This window comes from Cuculus canorus, chromosome 2 (genome assembly GCF_017976375.1).
Source record: "Cuculus canorus isolate bCucCan1 chromosome 2, bCucCan1.pri, whole genome shotgun sequence".
Taxonomy (NCBI): domain Eukaryota; kingdom Metazoa; phylum Chordata; class Aves; order Cuculiformes; family Cuculidae; genus Cuculus; species Cuculus canorus.
This window is the reverse complement of record NC_071402.1, coordinates 152,262,698-152,284,514: the sequence shown is the minus strand read 5'-3', so window position 1 is coordinate 152,284,514 and position 21,817 is coordinate 152,262,698. Positions and strand designations below refer to the sequence as shown.

Sequence of the window (21,817 nt, the reverse complement as noted above, 5' to 3'; positions counted from 1 at the left end):
AGAAAGAAGGAAAGCAATGCAGCACTGAGTGCAACAGCTCCTTCACACTCCTTTGTCATTTCTGAATTTGACAAGGAGAGAGGCCCAGGAATCAGGGTTTTTTCCACTAAGAAATACAACCCAGTGCAAGTTGGATTTTGGTAAAGGAGTTTTTCAGAGAGGAAGAAATGGAATTAAATTCTTCTTAGGTAGAAAAAGGACTGTTTCTACCATTATATTTCCCATGCTTTGCTTTTCAAATTTATAGGACAGTGCTGTCGAAGCTGCAGTTTTTCTGGAAGTCCTTTGAAAGACTCACCTCTCCCTATACTTCTGCTCCTGCTTTTTCTTAGCCCAGTCATGCAGAGGATGCTTAAGATGAAAACTTCACCTTCACTTGGTAGGGGCTAGCATGGTTGTTTGCAGCTTGTATGGGGAGGGTGGGTGATGAATTCCTAAAGGTCTGTGTAAACAGAGGTTAAACAATTAATAACATCAGTCAGATCACCTGAAAAAATGACTGAACTACCCTGAACTGCTGTGTGATGTTGTGCTAGCAATTTTTTAGGAGGCGCTGCAAGAGGTGGTCAGCAGTTACACCTCATGCAATGCTTGAGGGAAAAAAGCCAAAAATTACAAGTTTCTGTCCTTATTTGTTCAGAGTTTGGATAACCTGCAAGACTTCTGCAATGTTTCAGCAGTTATCGAGTGATAACTGGACTGCTGCAGAACTGGAAAAGTGAATTCTCATTTTTCTTTCCCCACATTGAGCAGGTTTGAACAATGGTGGTACAAAATGTTTTGTTTCTGCTTTGTTTTCTCAATTAGTTTCATCACAATTACTTTATTAGTTGATACTCCTAATAATTCATTTTGCCTTCCTAGCCGAAAAGTTATGAACTAGTCTCATAAAATTTGACAATTTCTTGCAACACACTTCAATTTAAATGGAATAATTCACTAATTTATCAGCTCCCAGATGCTCTTAGCCTAACAAAACCCCCGGATACACCTTTTTTTAGAGCATTTTACCTCATTGCTGTCCTTGTAAAGATTTTTCTAGTGTTTCTGGGTTGTCACAGCTGTAACAGTTCTCCCAAAGGTTTGTTATTTTTTCACACCAAATATAAATGACTGGATATTTGATGGAGCTTGCACTTAATCAATGCACATTGCAGGTTTTTCTCTACCTCATAGCAAAATAGATCAGAGCAGTTTACAAATGTTATTTTTTTCTACCTAACTTCTGTCTTCAAGATCAAGAGAGATATTTCTTTTAATAACTAGACTTTCATATATTACTTGTTCCACGGAAGCAGAAATGCAGTTCACAATAAAAAACTTCCTGGCATGGTAGGAAAGGAAATGAAGCTGTACCAGTCACTGCAGACCAAGAAGGAAAGGCTCCATAAGATGCTTTGGGCAGGGGAACTTGCTTGTGAGTAAACTGCGTGATTTCCTCTCCGGAGCTGTGCCGTGGCTCCATGTTCATGTGAGAAGCAAAGTTGAAGAGCACAGGAGGAAATGAGACCTGCTGCTCACGCTGCAGACAGGACCCTGGAGGGCTTAGAGACTCATCAGAGGCTGAGGACACAAAATATATTACTTTAAATGCCCTCGGTAGCATTTTTAATATCCTGGATGGTTTATATGCTGGGCCTGGCTTTCCGTGAGAATGTGGGTGGCATTTGGGAGGCCAGGTAAAGCAGACTGAAGCTCGACAAGAGCTAATGAGTCTGGAAAGTTAAATACATGGTCATTGCAGCCTTCTCTTGACAGAGAGGGAAAACGAGGCTGGGGTAAAGGAGACCGTAAGAAGCACAGGCTGACAAACACACTGCATGAGAAACAACAATGCTAGTACTGCCAAGGAGGCGGGGGTCTCCTTCTTACTCGGTCCATGTAGAAATAGGATGTCCATGTAGTCAGAAATAGGAAAGATGAGTCTGACATGTTTCAGATGCTGCTAAAGAGATTTAAATATGCCTCAGACCACAGCTTTTCTGAGTTCTCAGTTAGGTGATGTGAGATGTAACCATCAATTTCTCAACTAAAGAATGCTCAAAGAGGAAGAACATGCCTGGTTTTGATTCCTCCCTTTTCCTCACGGCCCATTTCAGGCATGTCTACAAGGTGTCTCCCACGAGTTTCCCCTCCAGCTGGGGTTAGAGCACAAAAACACACTCAGCTGTAGTATTTCTGTAGCTACAGCAACATTCAGGTTTGAACACTGGCATGAGTTACCACAGAAGGGATCTATGGATGCACTTCATCTAGAAGAGACATGAAAATTTCACTGCAGACAAAAGCAAGCCCATTTACTTCACATCTGTCACAGCCCAGACCAGCCAGAGCTTTGTAACTTTTTAACCCCTACTGACTCCATTATAGCGACCTTCCAGAACCTGAAGAGGGCCTGCAGGAAAGCTGGAGAGGGGCTATTCATAAAGGCTTGTGGTGATAGGACCAGGGGGAATGGGTATAAACTGGAAAGGGGAAGATTTAGACTAGACATTAGGAAAAATTTCTTCACTATGAGAGTGGTGAGACACTGGAACAGGTTGCCCAGGGACATTGTGGATGCCTCTTCCCTGGAGGTGTTCAAGGCCTGATTGGATGGGGCCTTGGGCAGGCTGATTTAGTGGAATGTCCCTGCCCATGGCAGGGGGGTTGGAACTAGATGATCTTTAAGGTCATTTCCAACCCAAACTATTCTATGACTCACCTGCAATTCAGATATTTCTCCAAACTGGTCTAGTGACTGCAGGCTGTCCCTTTCCATGCTGGGCTGGAAGCCACCATTGTCAGGTGAAAATCAAACTCTTCTCTTTTTTCTGCTTTGAAAATATCTTATTTATTGCTTTAACAGAACATATAAGCCTGAGGAGTTTTGAAATAAGTATTTTTCTTCAGATGGTTCTTCTTGGGAAGTCTAACTGCCTTTACCTGGTCTCTTGGCTCTGAGTTTCTCTTCCTTTCTCTATTCCAGTCTGGCCTCTGGAAGGCTGATGGGCTTCAGTTGTTAAACCCATCTTCCCAAATGTAGCTAAAATGCAGATCTTTTCTGACAAAGCCATTTCTCTATCTTCTCTAACAAAGTCTCTTTGTATAGTAGACTTGGGCTGTAGGACATAGTTGCTGTCAATAAAAAGCTGCAAGTTTATAAAATATAAACATCAAATTCCAAAAGCTATGAAAACAGTGAGGAAGTATCAACTTATTGGGACAAATCTCATGACTGGAGCACAGCTACGGATGGCTACAGGCTGCTTAGAAAGGACAGGCAAAGAAAGAGAGGTGGAAAGGTTGTCCGCTACATCAAAATAAAGCATGAAGAGCTATCTCTGAAGAACAGCCATAAGCAGGTTGAAAGCCTACAGATAAGAATTAGAGACTGAGGCAACAAAGGCAACCTTGTGGTTGGTGTCTACTGCTGGTCAATCAAAGGGAACCTACTGATGAAGCCTTCTTACTCCAGCTACAGAAAGCATCAAGCACACAGGCTTGCATCCTGCTGTGGGACTTCAACCACCCCAACATCTGCTGGAAAAGTAGCACAGCAATCTGTAGGCAATCCAGGGAGCTTTTGGAATGCATCAAGTATAACTTCTTAAGCTTGGCAATAGAAAGCCCTACCCAGAAGGGATGTGATAGTGGACCTGATGGTCACCGATGCAAGTGAGTTAATCAGTGACATCAAGACTGGAGGCAACCTGGGCTGCAGTGATCATGGTGGAGTTCACAGTTCTGTAGGATAGCAGCCAGATGAAAAGTGAAGTCAGGATCCTGAATCATAGGAAATCAAATTCCACATCTTCAAGGAATTAGTCAGTAGGACCCCCCTGGGAAATTGCCCTCAGGGACAAGGGCAAAGAACAGAGCTAGCAGATCTTTAAGGATGCTTTCCAGAAAGCACAAGAACTCTCTATCCCCAGGTGTAAGAAATCAGGAAAGGAAGACAAGAGAACAGCATGGATGAGTTGAGACCTGCTGGTTAAGCTAAAGGGCAAGAAAGCAATGCATAGGTAGTGGAAGCAGGGACAGGTATTCTGGGAAGAGTATAAGAATACTGCCTGGCTGTGTAGGGAAGACCAAGGCATGGCTGGAGCTTGACTTGGCAAGGGATGCAGATAGTAATAGTAAGGGCTTTTACAAGTATGGCAGCCAGAAAAGTAAGATGAAAGAAAGAATACCCTTCCTGATGAGCAAGACTGGCAAACTGTTAACAAAGGAGGAGGTATTCAACAACTTTTTTGCCTGTCTTCACTGGCACCCTCTCCTCCCACTGCTCTCTTGATCCCCAGCCCCCACTATCAATACAGGTTGGGGGATGAAGGGATGGAGACCAGCCCTGCTGAGAAGGACTTGGGGGGTACTGGTGGATGAAAAGCTGCTCATAAGCTGGCAATATGCACTCACAGACTGGAAGGCTGCTCCTAAAGAAGTGTGACCAGCAGGTCGAGCGATGGGATTCTGCCCCTCTACTCCACTCTGCTGAAAAGAAAGCCACAAATATGATCCAAGGGATGGAACATCTCTCTTGTGAAGAAAGGCTGAGAGAGTTGGGGTTGTTTAGCCTGGAGGACAGAAGGTTCCAGGGAAACCTTATAGCAGTCTTCCGATACTTAAAGGAAGTTTGTAAGAAAGATAGGACAAACTTTTCAGCAGGGCCTGTTGCGATAGACAATGGGGAATTATTTTAAACTAAATGAGGGTAGACTTAGACTAGATATTAGAAATTTTTTTATGATGAGGGTGGTGAAACAGTGACACAGGTTGTCTAGAGAGGTGGTAGATCCCTCACCCCTGGAAACATTCAGGGTCACGTTGGATGGGGCTTTGAGCAACCTGATTAAATTGAAGATGTCCCTGCTCACTGCAGGGGGGTTGGACCACATGACCTTTAAAGGTCCCTTCAAACCCAAATTATTCCATGATTCTAGGATTCTGTGACTGCTTAATAAGATTTTTTTCAGTATCTGGAAAGAGAACCGGAAAGGACTGTGAAGTTTTCCACAACTCCAGCACCCTGAGTTGAATGAAATTAAGTGAGGATCAGTTCTTTAAAGCAATAGATAGCAGACGGGGAAACCTCTGCTTCATGTCCATTCGCTTTGATGCAGCTGCTTCATTTATAAGTGTTTTAGCTGCCATGCTAGTAAAACTCAACCTCTTAAGCTTAAAATAGGATTGGTTTTTTCTTTTTGGCATAGCTTGCTATGAGGAAACATCCTAGGCAGGCCCATTCAAAGCTGTGTCCCATTTCTTAATATAATTAGCATCAGAATTAAAAGGATTGGGTTGGTAGTGTTTGTGTCAGAAACACTGCTCCATGGCCTGAATGTGCCACAGCTCTACCCAGGCTCAGAGACACTTGGAAACTGTAACAAGTAGAAACTATTTTTCCTTAACCACCAGCACAGATTCTGAAGATTACAAAAGCAACAAGAAGGAAGCGCCTGTAGCCTACAGTGCTTCCTGCAGAATGAATTCTAGCAAAAGCAATAATTTTGGACATAGTCTCTCTCAAGCTTGCAGCCCTGCAGGTAAAATGAAACACAACTGCAACTTCTTTATTAACATTCTTTGTATTCATTACTGCTATTCCATAGAAATTCTAGGAAAACTTACCCTAGTAAACCCTGTAGTTATTTGTAAAAGTTTATTCTTTGAAGGGTCAGCTTGTGAGTCTCATTCCTTGTTTAATTTGTCACTGCTCTTTCTTCTGTTGACGTACCTTAGCTCCACTGCTTTGGTATTTCTTTATTCTTCCTGCAAGCAGCACAGGACAGACAGAAGGGAAAAGGGAACAGGCTATGACTGGCTGTCAGGGTGTGACCTTTGAATATAGGTAACCTGGGTTTTATTCCCTACTTCACCACCTCCCATGCAGCCTTCTCTCCATCCTAATTTCCATCTATAAAATGAGCAATCCTTACCTAACATAGATTGGTTTATGTAACCTCCTACCACCCTGTAAAGCATCAGGATACTTAAACATAAAATACATAAACATCAACAGAGCTGTCTTCTTGTCTACCCTTTTGCCTTGAGCTAGGGAAAACTAACTAAACTGCACCTAGAAAACATTCACGAATTCTTAATAGCACACCTGTGTAAAGATCAAAGTTGTACAACCTTCCTAAACGCATCCATTCTATACTTGTTTACTCTACCTAGATGTTTTACACATCTTGAACTGCACAGCTGATTTTTTTTTTTCACCAGTAGCTTGGCCAGGTTGAAACTAGCAAGAGATGTGAGAGGCAGCATGAAAGGCTTCTGTAAACAGATCAATAGCAAAAAGGTTAGGAAAAAGGAAAGCCTGCTGTTCAACAAGGACCTAGTGATGAAAGTCATGAAAAAGGCCAAGGTATTGAGAACCTTTTCTCTCTTTCCATAGTTTTGGGTTCCCTCATGCAGTAAGACAATGACCTGAAGGAGCAAGTCCAGCAGAAAGCCATCAAGATGATTAGGGGGTGTAAGTACACAATGCACAAGGACAGGCTGAGAGCTTGAGGGCGTTCAAGCCTTAACAGCATGTCTTACTGCTCTCTACAACTACCTGCCAGGAGGGCAGAAACAAGATAAGAGCCAGACTCTTCTCAGAGGTGCCTGGAAATGAAATTAGTCAACAGCTGCCAGCAGAACAATGGACAATCTGATTAGATATGAGGGTGGTTTATTTTTTACCTTGGAGGCAGCAAAATACAGAAATGGGTGCCCACAGAGGTTGTGGTATGTCTGCCCTTCAAGACCCCAAAACTTGATACAACTTCCAGAGGTCTCTTACAGCCAAACTTCTACAATTCTGTCCTAGAATTCTCCTTTCTGACTCATGGCAAAAAAAGCTGCAAGGTAATGAGTGGAGACCACACCTCTTTGACTTATAGCAGATCCCTAACTGATGGAATGTCTCCGCTATTATGGACATGTTCTGTATTTATCTTTAAATAACTGCGATATCGGGACAGATTTTCTGTAAAGAACACAAGCTTTTATTATGGACCTAATGCTTCTGCAAGGAGCAAGTATTTATTTTTCCTGAGTGCGAGAGACAGGATCAAATAGATACTTAAGTATTATAACTTTCCACTAAAGGAGAAGCATGTTCATAACAGCAATTTATAATCAGCATATTTCATCAACCCCTTTCTCTATCCCTAATCACACACACAACAACATCTGTTGAAGCCAGTTGGCTCTGGACAGCTCCCGTGGTTATTGAAAGACTATTTCTTGGCAGGTTCTGTTTTTTACTCTAATTGAAAGGTTAATCAAATCAGTCATATTTGTATGTTGGCTAAATAAACACACTGTCTCCACTGATGGTGAAACAGATGCCTTACCACTCACGTTGTCCCACGGGGTTCATTTGTTCCATGATTGCATTCAGTTTTCGTCAAGCTTCTCTATGCAATATCTGACAGCATTTTGGATAGTTTTCATAAGGAAATCTATGTTTCAGATGCTATTGCATTCACATATCTCATCTGTAGTAGTCTTTGGCAAAGGTGTTATATATCCTTAACACTGCTTCATTGTGGAAAACGTGGAAGAAGTTAATGCTAAAGAAGGTGAGAACTCTTACTGAGGCAGAAATGCATTAGCGAGTCTAGCAGTTTATGTTGCTGAAGCAGAACCTGCTAACACATTCAAACCTGGACTTTTTGCCTCTCCTCCCTCAGTGGTAAGTTTCATTCTACAGAAAACTGTTCTAGTAGGTCTTCTTGGTTTTTAGAACCAAGTCCTGCAAACTCATATGCCCTGTGTTTGATTTAATGCACAGTTAAAAAGTGCCACTGACTCATTACACACACGTATCTCTTTTTGAAACCAGTGTTTACATTAGGTAAGACAATTCATCATTTATAAGGCATACAGAAAATATACTAAATGCATGACAGGTAGAAAATATTTATTCAAGGTAAAAAAGTTCTGTGTATCACAACATTTCCAAAAGTCCAAAAGCTACAACAGCCGATACTTGTTTTAAAGGAAAAGGCATCGAAAAACTTTCTGCAAACTGGCAACCAGTATAATGAAGGAAGTCTTGAGACATACAGATTAACACAGCTTTACATCATTTCAGCATAACACATTTGGAAGTGTATTTGATGGGAGAGGGGAGGTGTACTTTTTAAAAAACCCAGTATTTATGCAATGCATTACTGAAGTTCTTCAGGGCGTGATTCATCTCACCTATTTTCTGTGTTCTAAAAGATTTGGATAACAGTTTAGCAAACTGGTTAAGAGATGTGCTCTCTGCAGGAGTCTTTAACTAAGTGAGGTTTTAGAGAGATTCTCTTCCTCCTTTGACAGTAAGGGGAAACTAGACTTGACAGGTCTATATGTCTGAACAATTTAAGTCTTTTGCACAACAACTCATCAGCAACAATTAACTCCCACTGCATTCCCTCCTTAATATTTTCAAAAGTTAAAGCATAAAATCATGCGATCAACTTGCAATCTTCGATCTCCACATTAAAGACTTTTATTAATCTGTCTCGTAATGAAGAAGAAACTATCATGAAGAGCTGAATATCACCCTAAGAAAACGCACACAACTCTGCAGTTACAAGTGAATGGCATTTGGGGAAAAGTACCATTTTCTCCCACCTTGTGCCACACCTTTTTAACCTCCGATGCACTTAAAAACACCTTGAGCCAAAATACAGCATTTTCATTTACTACATTTTGTCACCTTTCCAAAAGATATGCTGGTAGAACTTTTGCCACTCTTGTTATCATCATGTTGCCCCTTATCGCTTACAATATAAATGTCAAATACAGGAATAGATCAGGATAGCTGAGGAATGCAGAGCCAGCAATAACAGGCATCAGGGGCAGTACTGACCTTCATGGGACTTCATTCATCTTGAAATTACTACCACTGTGTTCTTACAGCTTGAATTTGCTTACATACTTAGTTGAACTGAGGCATAGGAAGAAAGGCAACAGATAGAGTTAAGTAAAGTATCAGTTCAATTTCCATTATAAGCCACAGCACAAAAGAGAGATTTGAAATTAGTAATCTCTCTGTAGAAAGCTTTGCATTAGCTGAAAATAGCAGCTTACCTCAGTTTAGTGATACTGTATTTGTAAAAGCTTCCCTGTAAAGTGGTTCTGCGTAGAAATACAAAATGCTTGAGAAAAGTATGGTAAGCTATTATTTGGTTTTTTATTTTACATTTTGAATCGTTCTATGAATGGTTCACAAGGTGCTATAATACACTCGTAACTGTTCAGGCAAGTGAGTATCTGCACTTTCCCACCAGTCTAACGGCTTGCTGATCAAATGTTTTTAGGATGGCTTTTTCATCTACTTGAATCTAAACTGACAAAAATGGCAAGTCAGGTTATTAGAACTGTATTAGGAAATACAACTGAATATAGATTTGGGAAATGGGTTTTAAAATTTATTTATTAAAACTCACTATACAAACAAAATTATCACAACAGTGTAATATGCAGGGTTATAGTTTCTCCTTCCTTCAAGCTGCTTCTTTGTTTCAGTAAAAACAAATATATACATTTACAACTATTTCTCTTTAAATCACTGGGATTCATATATTAAAACATACCTGGTAAAATAAGCTTAAAATAATTTTACATTGCTTGGAAAAAGATTTGAGTAATTTACTCTTACCAGAGTGCCATTGTTGCACAGTATTCAAAAAAATGAACCACCACTAAAATATAGAGTAAAACATTTAAAAGTACATTTATTTAAAATGTGGGCAAAATATCAATATAAAAGAAAATAGAGTATAAGAAATAAAAATAAAGTACAAAACATTTTCATATTCAACATCCATAATTTAATAGATAGCAAGCCCTTTTATTTTTACATCCAAATTACTTTTGGCTGAGTACCATCATTTACGTTAAAATGCTTAAAAATGGGCTAATCATGATACCTAAAGTGGGCTCTTTTAAAACAGTAGTATAATACAAAACATAGTAAATTATGTTTCAGCATAATAAAATCACACATCCTAAAAAAGATGCATTTTATTTTTGCTTTCCTGCTTTAAACTGCTCATCATCCCTAGGAAAACAGCTGGAAAACGGCATCCACAGGAAGTTTTAGTTGCTTTGTACAATGGCTGAACAGCTAGATTTAATGCTCCAAGGATTCCGAAGCAGTAAGGCATTTTACTGTCCATCAAGTAAATTTATATGTACGTTTGTTAAGGAAGAATTTTAAGAAATGACTGCAAAATAGAACTTATATTAAAAACATGCATAAAAGTACAGAAGTCTTACCAGTCCCTCCACTACATTTATCAAACAAGGTTTATAATCTTCAGTAAAAAGCTATTTTCCTAATCTACAAGTAGCTCGTGACAAATCTTTTCCTTAGTGACAAGTTTTTTTTCCTGTTCCTTTTCCTGTTCTGATTACTTTCTGACAACTCTGCCTCCCACCTGCACTGAAGTATTTCCTACCAAAAAGTAACTCCACTTTGAATTTGAGCTAGGCTTTTGAGTGTTAAAACCACCCTCCCATCAAGTGAACATTACACATCCTAAAAAATATTTATAATTAGGTCCTAATTAAGAAAAACTTTTAGTAAACCACAGTTGCCCAAGCACTTGACAACCTTTACACAAAAAGGATATGATTCATAATCCAGTGTTTGAGTAAGTACCCCTGTCAGAACAAACTCAGCATTGTGGACATCTGAAAATATCAAACACAAGCATGCAGTTACACCTTACGAGGACATTCTCCTTTCACTCCGTGTGTGTCACGAGGGACCATTCTGCACCTTTCTGCTCTTCATGCAGAGGCATAAGGGGCGCTGCCCCCGCTACCACTGCCCCACTGTTAGCCATTACACGCTTCACACCCCAAATACCAGGCTTCCCTCTGCATGTCCTTGTTAATAAATACAGCACGTCTTGGGGTTCTACACCGAAGTAAAAACAGGTAAAGTGAAAAACATCAAATCCTTAACTAGCAATGAATGCTGAGATGTTAGTCTTGCCTCAGGCAGGACTGAAGCACCCCAGGTTCAAGCATACCCTTCCAAAGATTTATGGTGACCTGGCTATAAAATACCTCTACTAGAAATACCTAGCAAACAGCTGGCTCAGATTTCTCCGTGGTTTGCAGGACAGAGCACATATTCCTCTATAATTATCTCAAAGCTTCTAAATATGTCTACTTGCAAAATAATAATAGTAATAGAAATCAAAATAACACCTATACAATTCAAATTACACCTATAGCTTATACATACCTATGCCTCTTGCGAAATATTCTCGACATAAGTGAAGATCATTTTCACAGGAGATCAAAATTATCTCAGGCAAACTCTAAACAAAAAAAAACTAACTGTAAACTCAGAACAGCATAGTAAGAAATTACCAATAAATCTTAGAAAGCAATTTTATACGCACTTTATTCTGCTTATGCTCCATGAGCTTTCGAAAGGAAGGTTGTTTAGATAATACTTTTCCTCCTGCACATTCCACAATAGCTTTCATGGTGGAAAGACTGGGACAAATTCCAGGTGTAATGTAAAAATATTTTCCCTAAAAAATGTAAGAAAGGATAAGAAAAAAATCATGATTTTATTAACGAATTTCTGCATTAAGTTTTATTACTGTTCTCTTACATAATCATGGGGCAAGCTTTGTAAGCTGGTATTAGGTACCGCTTTATGGCAACAAATTCATAAGCTGATGAGTTGTCTTTTAATTATCACTGATGTTTTCCCTGGAGGGGCAAACCCACAATTCTGATAAATATGAACAGCTTAGGTCTGCCTATGTCAACACCTGTAAAATCACAACCAGGAAACCTTCAAATGACCACTGTTTAAAATATAATTAAAAAAATAGGTAACTGCAGCTTGGAAAGAACAACAGCGCTCCTTACTTCTTCAAGCACAGGGATGTCTTAAGTCTTGCAAAAGAACTTTCACCTTTTAATTAACAGCCAGTTAATTATTTTCTGACAAAAATTATCCAACTACTCGACTGAGGAGATAGATCACAAAGTAGCATATTTCTGTTTACCAGCTGAGAATGAAAAACACCTTGCTATTTAGACCGCAAAACTGAGTGAAATGTAGTATGTAAACTTAATAAAAGACATAGGTTCTTTACTCATCGTAGGTTGTAAAAATACTCGTTAGGTGGTTTGCCTCAATAAAGAGTCTTATTCAGTTAGGCTGAGGACTCTCCAGCAACTTGGATCTTCAGATACTTCTCTGCACTGCAACATAATTTTAACTGGAGGCATGAAAAACATCTTGTGCCATCCTAGCAAACAGCCTTGTGGTAAGTGCTGTCTTCAAGGAGAACCAAATTGTAACACCCTGAGTCTGAAGTGCAAACTCACTCTCAGACTCTCATTTTCATGGGCAAATGCTCTGACTACGAGGCTGGTGTGAAAAAGAAAAATGGAAAAAAGACACCCTCCCTTCTGTAAATTGCTTTTTACAAGTAACAGAGCAATGTTCTAAATTCTGTCAGGGAATAAATACTGTTAAGTATACTGAGCATATACTGAGAATGTTTTGTTTGCGTCTACAGGACCCATGACTCAGAAGCTTAGATCCATCCCAATGATGCTTAGGCATGAAATAGGCATGAAGTGAAAAGTAAAATTTATAACGAATGCTTCGCATTATATACTAGTCTATTTTACTGCCCTTGAGTATAAAACCTGCGTTCCCAAAGCTGAAAAAAATCCAGGTCGAAAACCTCCAGTATTGAAATGTTATTTTAAACTGCATACCTTGAAAAGTGGAGCTACTTGTGCTCTCTTTAGAGACTCCTCTAAACTAAAGCAGAAAAGCACCTCAGCTTCAGCATCTCTGAGCACAAAGTTCTGTTCATCTGAAAAAGAAAGACTCACCTTGTAACACACAAAAGACAATAACATCCAGGATGTAATCTGATCAGAAAATGCTGGTGGCAGAGTGACCCTAAATGGTAAACCCCCACACGATTATAATACCTCATTTTATCAGGCTTCTTAAAATGATGAACCACAATTACTTGGAGAATAAAATGGTGTGCGCATTTTACACTTTATACCTAGCAACAACCACTATTTTACAAAGCCCCTTTTCTAACTTACTGGAGGAATTTGCAAACTTTTATTTGTTGATCCTCCACAAACAAAAGATCAGAACAACTAAGTTTAAGTTCAGATCGCTATGGCAACGAACTGGAGCTCCGAACTTGTCTTCAACTCCTCACGCAGCCTTAAAAAAGTAAACTTTCTATCTATCTGTTTCCCTAATCCTGCTATTCAGCTGATTTTTCATTTTTCATTAGGGATGGAATTTCAGTCTTAAACAAAAAGCTACGTCAAACATACTTCTAAATCAGATTTAATTCAAAACACCTGAATTTGAAGAGCAAAAAAATTTTATATGAAGAACAAATTGGTCTTTTGAGGACAGTTCTGACAACCTGGAAGAGATATTAATATTCTTCCATAAGACAAAGAAAACCAGTAGGACAATTTTTCTAGACAATTGTCATATTTTTCCATCACTGTAGTAGGTACAAAAGTGAAGGCAGCCCATTACCTACAAATCAACTAAATTTCAGCAGACAAGTAAAGTACTTCAAGTACTGTATTGAAACAGTCATCCTTTGAAACTCCCAGACTATCTTCTAAGCTTTCAAATGGATTGATTTCTCAGCTCACTGATGCTGAACCAAGCAAGTTACTCTCTCCAGATTTATAAAAACGTTTGTTAGTTTATTAGTTAATTATGCATAGATTTAAGTCTGTTAAATGCATTTCTGTATGTATTTCCAAAAGCAACCTAGTGCTTTATAACTTTTACTTTAGAAAGTTTATTGAAACTAAAAGTACTTGGAGCTTAAAAATTAATGTAACTATAGGAAAAAGTCTGCAAGTGTCTACATGAGAGAGAAATACAATGCTTAACCAATCACTTACCCTCAAGCAACCTCTTGAAGTGTTTTTTTTTTACTTCATTTAATGAAAAGACACTGTACTAAAGCAGATGAAAACTAAACTAAACAAAATGTTCCCCTGAAAGATAACTTAAGTAAATAAAATAATACATAATTTCTTCTTATGGCAAATTAACGATACCAACATAACCTTCTACTTCAAGTGAAATATAAACTAGCTGCTAGTATAACTATTTAAACATAATATGAGTTGTGAACTATGCAAGTCAGATTTGCTGTAGGCTTCCAATCTCTGCTTTCAAAACTGAACTCTTTAGAAAACTAGCAAGAGACACTAAAGTCTTAAGTCAAAACAATGAAGCACATTTAAGTATTCATTCTATTTTCAAATACTTAAATCAACAAACCTTATTTTTACTATAGAAGCTGATACAAGTTTAACTTACCAACAAACTTCTGGCATTTGAAACACTCTTCTAACCACTCTGGAGTTACTATGTGCTTGACTACAGAAATTGCTGTCAGGAACTTGACAGTTCGGGTCACTTTACTGGCAATTAGATGTGTGCACTTCTGAGCAGATTCTGCTACCTCACCTCCAAGGATATACAGTTTCTGAAAGTTATACAAAACACAAATCAGAATGGAACAGTTCCTTAAAAACTGGAGGGAAAATAAAGAGTTATAACACCACCATCAAAGGTCCTAATGAAACAGTCAATATAAGATTTCTGTACTACAGTCATTCTTGAAGCTCATTAATTTTAGGAGACACAAATTAAAATCTTTTTTTTAAGTGAAACATGTTATTAAATTTAAGTATGTAAAAAATTTAATAATTTTTATCTTTTATGTGGAAGGTATAATATACACAGTAGCTACAGAAAACTTAATTTTGCTAGCCTTTTCTTAAAAAAGAAAAGCATCTAATGAAAATCACAGAATCACAAAACAGTTGGGTTGGAAGGGACCTTTAAGATATCCAGTTCCGACCCCCCAGTAGCAACATAACAGAAAACGAGGAGCTGACACTGGAACTTTATGGGATATACTAAAAAATTTTTAAGTTTTCCAAAACATTTAGGATCAAGCTTCCAATGCAAACACTACATAGGAAAAAAACCTCCTAAGTTCAATGACTTTAAAAACAAGTCTAGGTATAATAAAGAAGATAATAGATATTTTTAAGCACACTGCAGTGACGCCTAATTCTAACAAATGCAGCAGACGCAAACTAGGCCTCAGTTACTTTCAACCACCTGGAGCAAGATCACATAACCGATGGCACCAGTTAGAAAAACACCTGGCCTCAAACATTAGCCAATATGTAAAAAACAACATAAATAAAGTTTTTTGTATCTAGTAATTATTAAGGTCCACTATCTAGTAATTATTAAGGTCCAAGGAATGACTGGATTTTTATACTGGCAGAAGAATGCTGTGAATTTTTGGATTTTAAGTTTTGGGACAGCTTTATTAGGAAATAGAATAAAATCTCCACAGGAACTTATTATCTCACACCTGCCATAAGCTTTGTCATCGGCTTTTTTTGAAGCACTTGGCATTACAGATAGCAACTACACTAGAAGAATCTTGAGTCTTATCCAGTAAAACCATCACTGCTTTTCTCACCTAAATTTGGTTATGAACTTTGCCAATTTAAAAACAAACGTGGAAGAGGCCTTTTAAATAATCATACAGAAAGAACAAACAAGTAGCACAGAAACACGCAGTTATCTAAAGCAGAACAGTTACCAAATAAAACTCATTTCACATTAATTTACACTAACCGCAGCCTTAGTAGGTATGAGGTGTTATCCACCAGATGTATGCTAATCAAGTCCTAGATAGCAAATAGTCAACATCGTGAAAGAAGTTATCAGATGTTCCAATGTAATACACAAGAGAAGCATTAAAGTCACCTTCATGTACTGTTGAACTTGCATAGGTTCAAATCCTGTGAAGAGCACCATTGGCGTCAATTCTGGGGTGAGTTTTTTAGTAGGTGGTGGTATGTCTTCAATCCTACAAAACATATGAAATACAATAGAATGTGAATTTTAGGCCCAAGGTCATGTTATTATTTTAAAACTAGACAAGCATACACTTGCAACTTTTACCAACTGAAGCACTCAGATGGTAAGAATTACACAGGATTAATCTTCTTCTTAAGAAAAAATTTCTGTGCTGAGAACAGGACTTTCACCTCTTTCTGTTCTCTTCCAATTCTCTCACTATTTCACTCTCTAGTTATTCTTTTATTCCTGCCAGTTGGCAATATACAAAAAGCACTGATTCCTGCCAGTTGAGTAGCTGGCAATATGCAAAGAACATTGATAATTATATCAAGATTTTTTTTTTCTGTAGAAAAGGAAATTCAAGACTACTGGCACTGATTGCCCACTATTCTTACCTTGCTCTTTTGGAAGATGGCTGAAGACTGGACTCATTTTGCTTTGGTTTCAAAGGCAACCTCACACCCTGAAATTACATCATCTATGTATTTACATATGAATTGAGCAAGGAAACCAACTTCTATTCTGAAAGATGAAAACTATACACCAATATCCTGAGATGATATTAAAGAAAATTAAACACAAATGAAAAAAGACATGCTACTGAATGCATACTGGTGTACCTACTGCTTACACAACTGACTCAAGAGCAAGCTGAATATTAACCAAAGCCTCTCCATAAAGTTATGTAATCATTTATATGAACACCAAATAAAATATTGTAGGACTTTAAATAAAGATGATAATCATCAGTGAAAATCTCAAATAATTAAATGAGAAAGAGACTGAAAAACCTGTCCATTTGTTAAACACCTGAAGACTACAGTATTTTTCCAGGTGCTTAAATATCAACAGAAAATACTGGCACCTGTGATTTAAATACTCGAGTTCGCTTACTACACAGACAGAAGCTCCAGCAGGTGGTCAGGTACTCACTGGATAGACATTCCCACCTCCCCAGTACTAGATAAGCCATGAGAGCATTTGCCTAGGAGTAGAGAAACGTATAATAGCTTTTAGGCTCCCCCTGACCTGCATAACTTGAAACCATAGCTCTCACTTGCAGGAGCATGGGACGTCTATTCCTTTTTAACGTTCAAATCTACACCTAAAATTGAATGAGGAATACTAAAGGCCCATGACCAGAAAGACAGGCAGCATTATTCCAACCTCACTGTGAGGACAGTCCGTTGGGAAGAACAGGCCACAGGGGTTTGTTCGCTGCTCTCAGGGACGTGCGTTTTTATGCTAGACAATCACTAGTAAGAGCAGCTGGAAAGAAAAGTGCACGCACTCACTTTTTGATAGACATTTCAACTATGCAAATGCAAAAGGTAGATGGCATCAACACCATCTGACAGACAGCTGTCATCAAAAGAGGACCCCACACTTGAAATTCTAAGACAAACAGAAATGCTTGCTGTGAAGGCAGTGAAGTACCTTGTCTGACAGTTCCACATGCACAGCATTTTCTATTACCAAATCACATTTGTCATACGTGAGCATCCTGAGGGGAGTGGAACAAGATTACCTTCAGAAGTCCTCCTCTATCTAAGTCACAAGTTTCTCACTTCACATATGTAAGGGTCCTCATATGGTAAATACAGAAAGGGAGGTACTGAATTAGGCTTTCTGACCCCTCGAGTTCTCTGTTTTCTACATGGACAAATCATGGACCACCACCTAGTCTGACTGAGTCACACAAATGGGGCTGATGCCCAATTTTAAGATGAGATCAAGTGCAGTGTGGACACCAAGAATTACTGAGTTAGTTAAAAGCTATTTTAAATAACAGTGCATAGCAATTCTCTTCAAGGACTTTTTATTTTGCCACTGGTAGAATACATCCTTATTCATGAAAATATGCAGTACACCAATTTTTATATGCAGATAATTTCCTAAAAACTAGTTTCCTATGGGCCCATGAAGCAACTTCACAAGGGTCTATAAGCTGAAGAGCATTTCAAACTTATAGCCAGGTATATAGTAGTGGGTATTTCTAAAGCTGAAAGGTATTAAAACAACAAATAGTGCCAAGACCGCATTTGAAGTATTAGCACAAATTAAGTTATGACAGTTACTAAGCTCTCCTTTTCTGAAGAGTACACAAAATGACAGAGATAAGAAGTGATCCAGAACAAAAGACGTAAGGCATAACATTTTTGTGCAGTATAACATGTTATCTAGCAGTCATCTGTTTCTATCTGAAATGGGAAGCGAATATACAAGACAAAAGTGAAATAGGTATCCACATATTGAGAAGAAGGAAACCGTTCAGAAAATAAGCTGCAGTTTCCACCTCAGCTCTTACACCTGTCTCATATTTTGAATGTTTCACAGAATACACTACCTGATAAAAACTAAATGTTTCCTATCTTTTTTGAAGTATGTTCTTAGTTTCTTTACTGTTGTTCATTTACTGCTATTATGTCCAGGGTTATCATCTACACTTTTTAAAGCATGATATATTTTCAAATTATGAAATATATGATGTATGTGACCCATGGTGTTAATTCTTAAAATATTTCAAAAGAAATAATATAAAGTAGTTCCATCCTTAATTTACATTATCTATCCTATTTAAAATTTAGTCAATATTCTAACAAAATTCCTACTGATTTTGGGTGCTTTGCCTTGAAAACCCTTATGTGGCCTGATTTTTGGATCATGTTAGGTACTGACTCAAAAAATACTAAGCCCTTCCTAAAGGTTTGATGTAAACATTGAAAAGTGCAGCACTAGCCAAAGATGTCTCAAAAGTAACTTGATTTTGTATATCACACTGCAATTTCAGTTCTGCAAAAGATGATTTCTCAGGTTTCTCAAAATAAAATACAGAACACTAGCAGGACATACAGCCAAGACGTTCAGTTCAGGTCAATGCAAGTCCCCCTGGCACACTGCTCAGATCACATACACATGTGCTCACACATTAAAACCACTACACATATATATTGTATATATACAATAATTCAACATACCATTAGAAGTTCTGGCGATACCTTTAATGGGACTCTCCAAGCATCTAGGAAATGAAGAACAAAACAAAAATGATGCAATGCAAAATTGTTTATAACAGAAGAGACAAGCTTCTACTTATTAAACAAGTACATAGATAATGATACAGAACACAGGATTTGGGCACTGAAACTCTTACCCAGAAGGTTCAGAACTAGGTGTTGACTAGGAGAAAGTGGATCTTGAAGACTGAACACTGTATACCGACTGTGCTGTATCTGCCGTAAAGCTTCAAAATTTCCTAGTAGTATGTCACAGAGCCATTGTGCGTTTACACATGGTATTCTCCACTCTTTAGCCTTCTCATACTTCAAGCCACTGGGTCTTATTGTTCAGAGATGAAGAAAAAAAAATATTTCAGTTAAATAGGTAAAATTTCTAATAATAAACCTAAAATACTTATATTTCTGTGTCAGCCTAATATCAGTTTTAATTGTGACAACGCAGATACTCTGAAAAACTACTTTTGATTTATGTGCTGGAAAAATACATTAAGGGGAGAATTTCTGCCCCAAATGAAATCAAGTTGGACCTGGATTTAACTTAATTTTCCCTCCCCCAAAATTGTAAAGTAAGTATTATTAAAAAAAAAAATAAAATTTACATATAGATGATGCAACAGTCAGCATCACTTATAAAATATTGCAGAACAGTGAAATTAGGAATTACTTTTCATTTGCCTGTCTTCAGAAGGCAAAATTTGTCATGTAACAGTGTACAGTACTTTAGTCCAAAAAACCAGCATCACTAAGTTTACTGCTAACAACTCACAAATCTATTAACATTCTCATGACACCTAACAAGCAGCTCACATTAAGAAAGGCAGTAACTGCAACAGGAAACTGAAAGCGTGAGGATTGATTTATCTCTGCACTTACTCTTTACAGATGAGAACTGTATTGCTGCGACACAGATAGCCTGTGTACTTGGCACCTGCTAGGTAGGCCATTAGTTTGAGATCATCTCTGTCGCTATCAACAAATCCTGTCACAGAGATTATCTACACATAGAAAGAGACAGTTACAAATAACTTAACATAGATAGTACTTACAAAACTCTACCACTGAAAATATTTTTCTGTGGTTTTTTTTTTTAAATATTACAAAAGGATATACAGCACCATAACTATGGTATACAGGATACATAAAGTACAATTTAAAAGTGATTTATTTATATATAAACATTTCAGGTTTCCAGCACTAGTTCTGACTCAAGAAGGATAATTTTCATTCTGCTAGTCAGTTGTTTTTTATTTACAAAGACTACTTTTACTATGAGTTCACAGCTAGTTTTCTTCTCGCACATGTCTCACCTCTTTCTTCTGCTGTCTATATTCAGGGAGACAGAGAAACATTTATACTAACTTCCCCTACTCTTAAAAATCTCGTGAACACTCTGCTCTACCCTGCCATGAAGCCAAACTGATAATAGGTGGGGAACTGTAATTCTGCCTCTCCTGTTCTTATCCTTAGTCTTGCCAAGTTTTCATTTTTCCCATTCTCACCTAATAGGAAAAGGCAACAGCAATTTTGTTGTTGATAATAAACTACATTTATTTCATTACATACTACATTTACTACTTACCACTGTGTTCACATGCATATTATTATATTCTAATTTTCCCAAATCTATATTTCTTTTTATGCCTTTTAGAACTGGCTAGTAGAAAGGCTGTATCCTGTACATCTGCATCCAGCAAAAAAGAAATCCAATCCCAAGACATACTTTGGCGTCTTGGTTTACATTGCACAGTGTATTTCAAGATGCACCTAATTCAACTGCAAGTTTATATTTCAACTCCACAAAATTCAAATTCCACAGTACTCCTCATTGCACAGGTGTCTGATATTCTTTGTCTGATATTTGCTAAGTACTGACCCAGAAAAACCCTCAAAAAATCCCCTGAAAATATTGTGTTATGGCAAAGGATGCATATACTGTTAGATGTGCTGCTAATAAAAACTACATAGCTTGGAATCCTGTCATCTTGCTGTGTATAACTCATGTAGTCTTTCCACTTCAGTTTGTAAAAGAATAATTCACAAGCACAGCTGTTACTCCTCACCACTCAGAGCTCAGTAAGACTTGCAAAGCACCTTAAATCACCCAGTAGGTACATATCACATAAAAACAGGGTCTTAAGATTAACAACTAAGTGATCTTTAAGGCCCTTTCCAACTCAAACCATTCTACGTTTCTGTGACTCCAAGACCAATGAAAACTGTATTTTGCTTTGAGTAAACACTTTCTAGCTCTGTTTGAATACCACTCACATAACAAATTAAGCACTTGTTAGAAGCAAGGTTTTCCTTACGTGCTGTGAGCACGGCTTTCCTCCTGGTGGAAATGCCACTGGAAAATGTAGGGCTCGATGAGGTGGTACCATTTTCTTCTTCTTCAAGATTGAGTTCAGCCAATGTGCTGTAATACATCTCTTCCTCTCTCTTAAAGCCTGTGGATACATGCATAAACAGGTTTTAAAAATCTAAATACATTTTATTTTAAACTTTTTCTACAATACAAAGTTTTGATTTTAATAGTTTCTTTTTCTCTACTTTTTCAGGATCCTTCTCATAGTATCTTTCTCAGTATTCTCTGGAATAAATCTACTACTCACACTATAAAATTCTGTTATACCATAAAACAGAAATAATAAAAAAGTACATAATGAAAAACTTTAATTTTATACTGACAATGTAAGTATAAAGTTCAGACTGAAAAGCCCTACCTTTCTAGTAATAAAATGAAAGCATGCATGAGTACGCATTACTGGTTTGCATACCTGAGCATACATGTTACTGACTTGGCTTTCACAAAGAAGATGAGTACACCTGCTTGTAAGGGTAGGGTCCACTGTCCCACCATGTGCTTGGATGATCTGGTAAAAGAATA

The 21,817-nt window shown here is 37.8% G+C and overlaps 1 protein-coding gene across 1 annotated transcript in view; it reads right to left on the bottom strand.

Moving 5' to 3' along the window:
• Positions 1 to 9,679: 9,679 nt before the first annotated feature.
• Positions 9,680 to 21,817, bottom strand: part of PAXIP1 (PAX interacting protein 1) — a 34,821-nt gene continuing 22,683 nt past the window's right edge. Inside the window, exons 9-21 of the mRNA XM_054059557.1 lie at positions 21,708 to 21,803; positions 21,240 to 21,377; positions 19,804 to 19,925; positions 19,065 to 19,249; positions 18,889 to 18,932; positions 16,306 to 16,373; positions 15,815 to 15,917; positions 14,339 to 14,507; positions 12,733 to 12,833; positions 11,388 to 11,522; positions 11,228 to 11,303; positions 10,606 to 10,665; positions 9,680 to 10,164 (exon numbers count right to left, since the gene is read on the bottom strand). Of these exons, the coding sequence (XP_053915532.1) occupies positions 10,148 to 10,164; positions 10,606 to 10,665; positions 11,228 to 11,303; positions 11,388 to 11,522; positions 12,733 to 12,833; positions 14,339 to 14,507; positions 15,815 to 15,917; positions 16,306 to 16,373; positions 18,889 to 18,932; positions 19,065 to 19,249; positions 19,804 to 19,925; positions 21,240 to 21,377; positions 21,708 to 21,803 (1,314 nt within the window). The 3' untranslated portion in view covers positions 9,680 to 10,147. The remainder of the gene's footprint in view (positions 10,165 to 10,605; positions 10,666 to 11,227; positions 11,304 to 11,387; positions 11,523 to 12,732; positions 12,834 to 14,338; positions 14,508 to 15,814; positions 15,918 to 16,305; positions 16,374 to 18,888; positions 18,933 to 19,064; positions 19,250 to 19,803; positions 19,926 to 21,239; positions 21,378 to 21,707; positions 21,804 to 21,817) is intronic.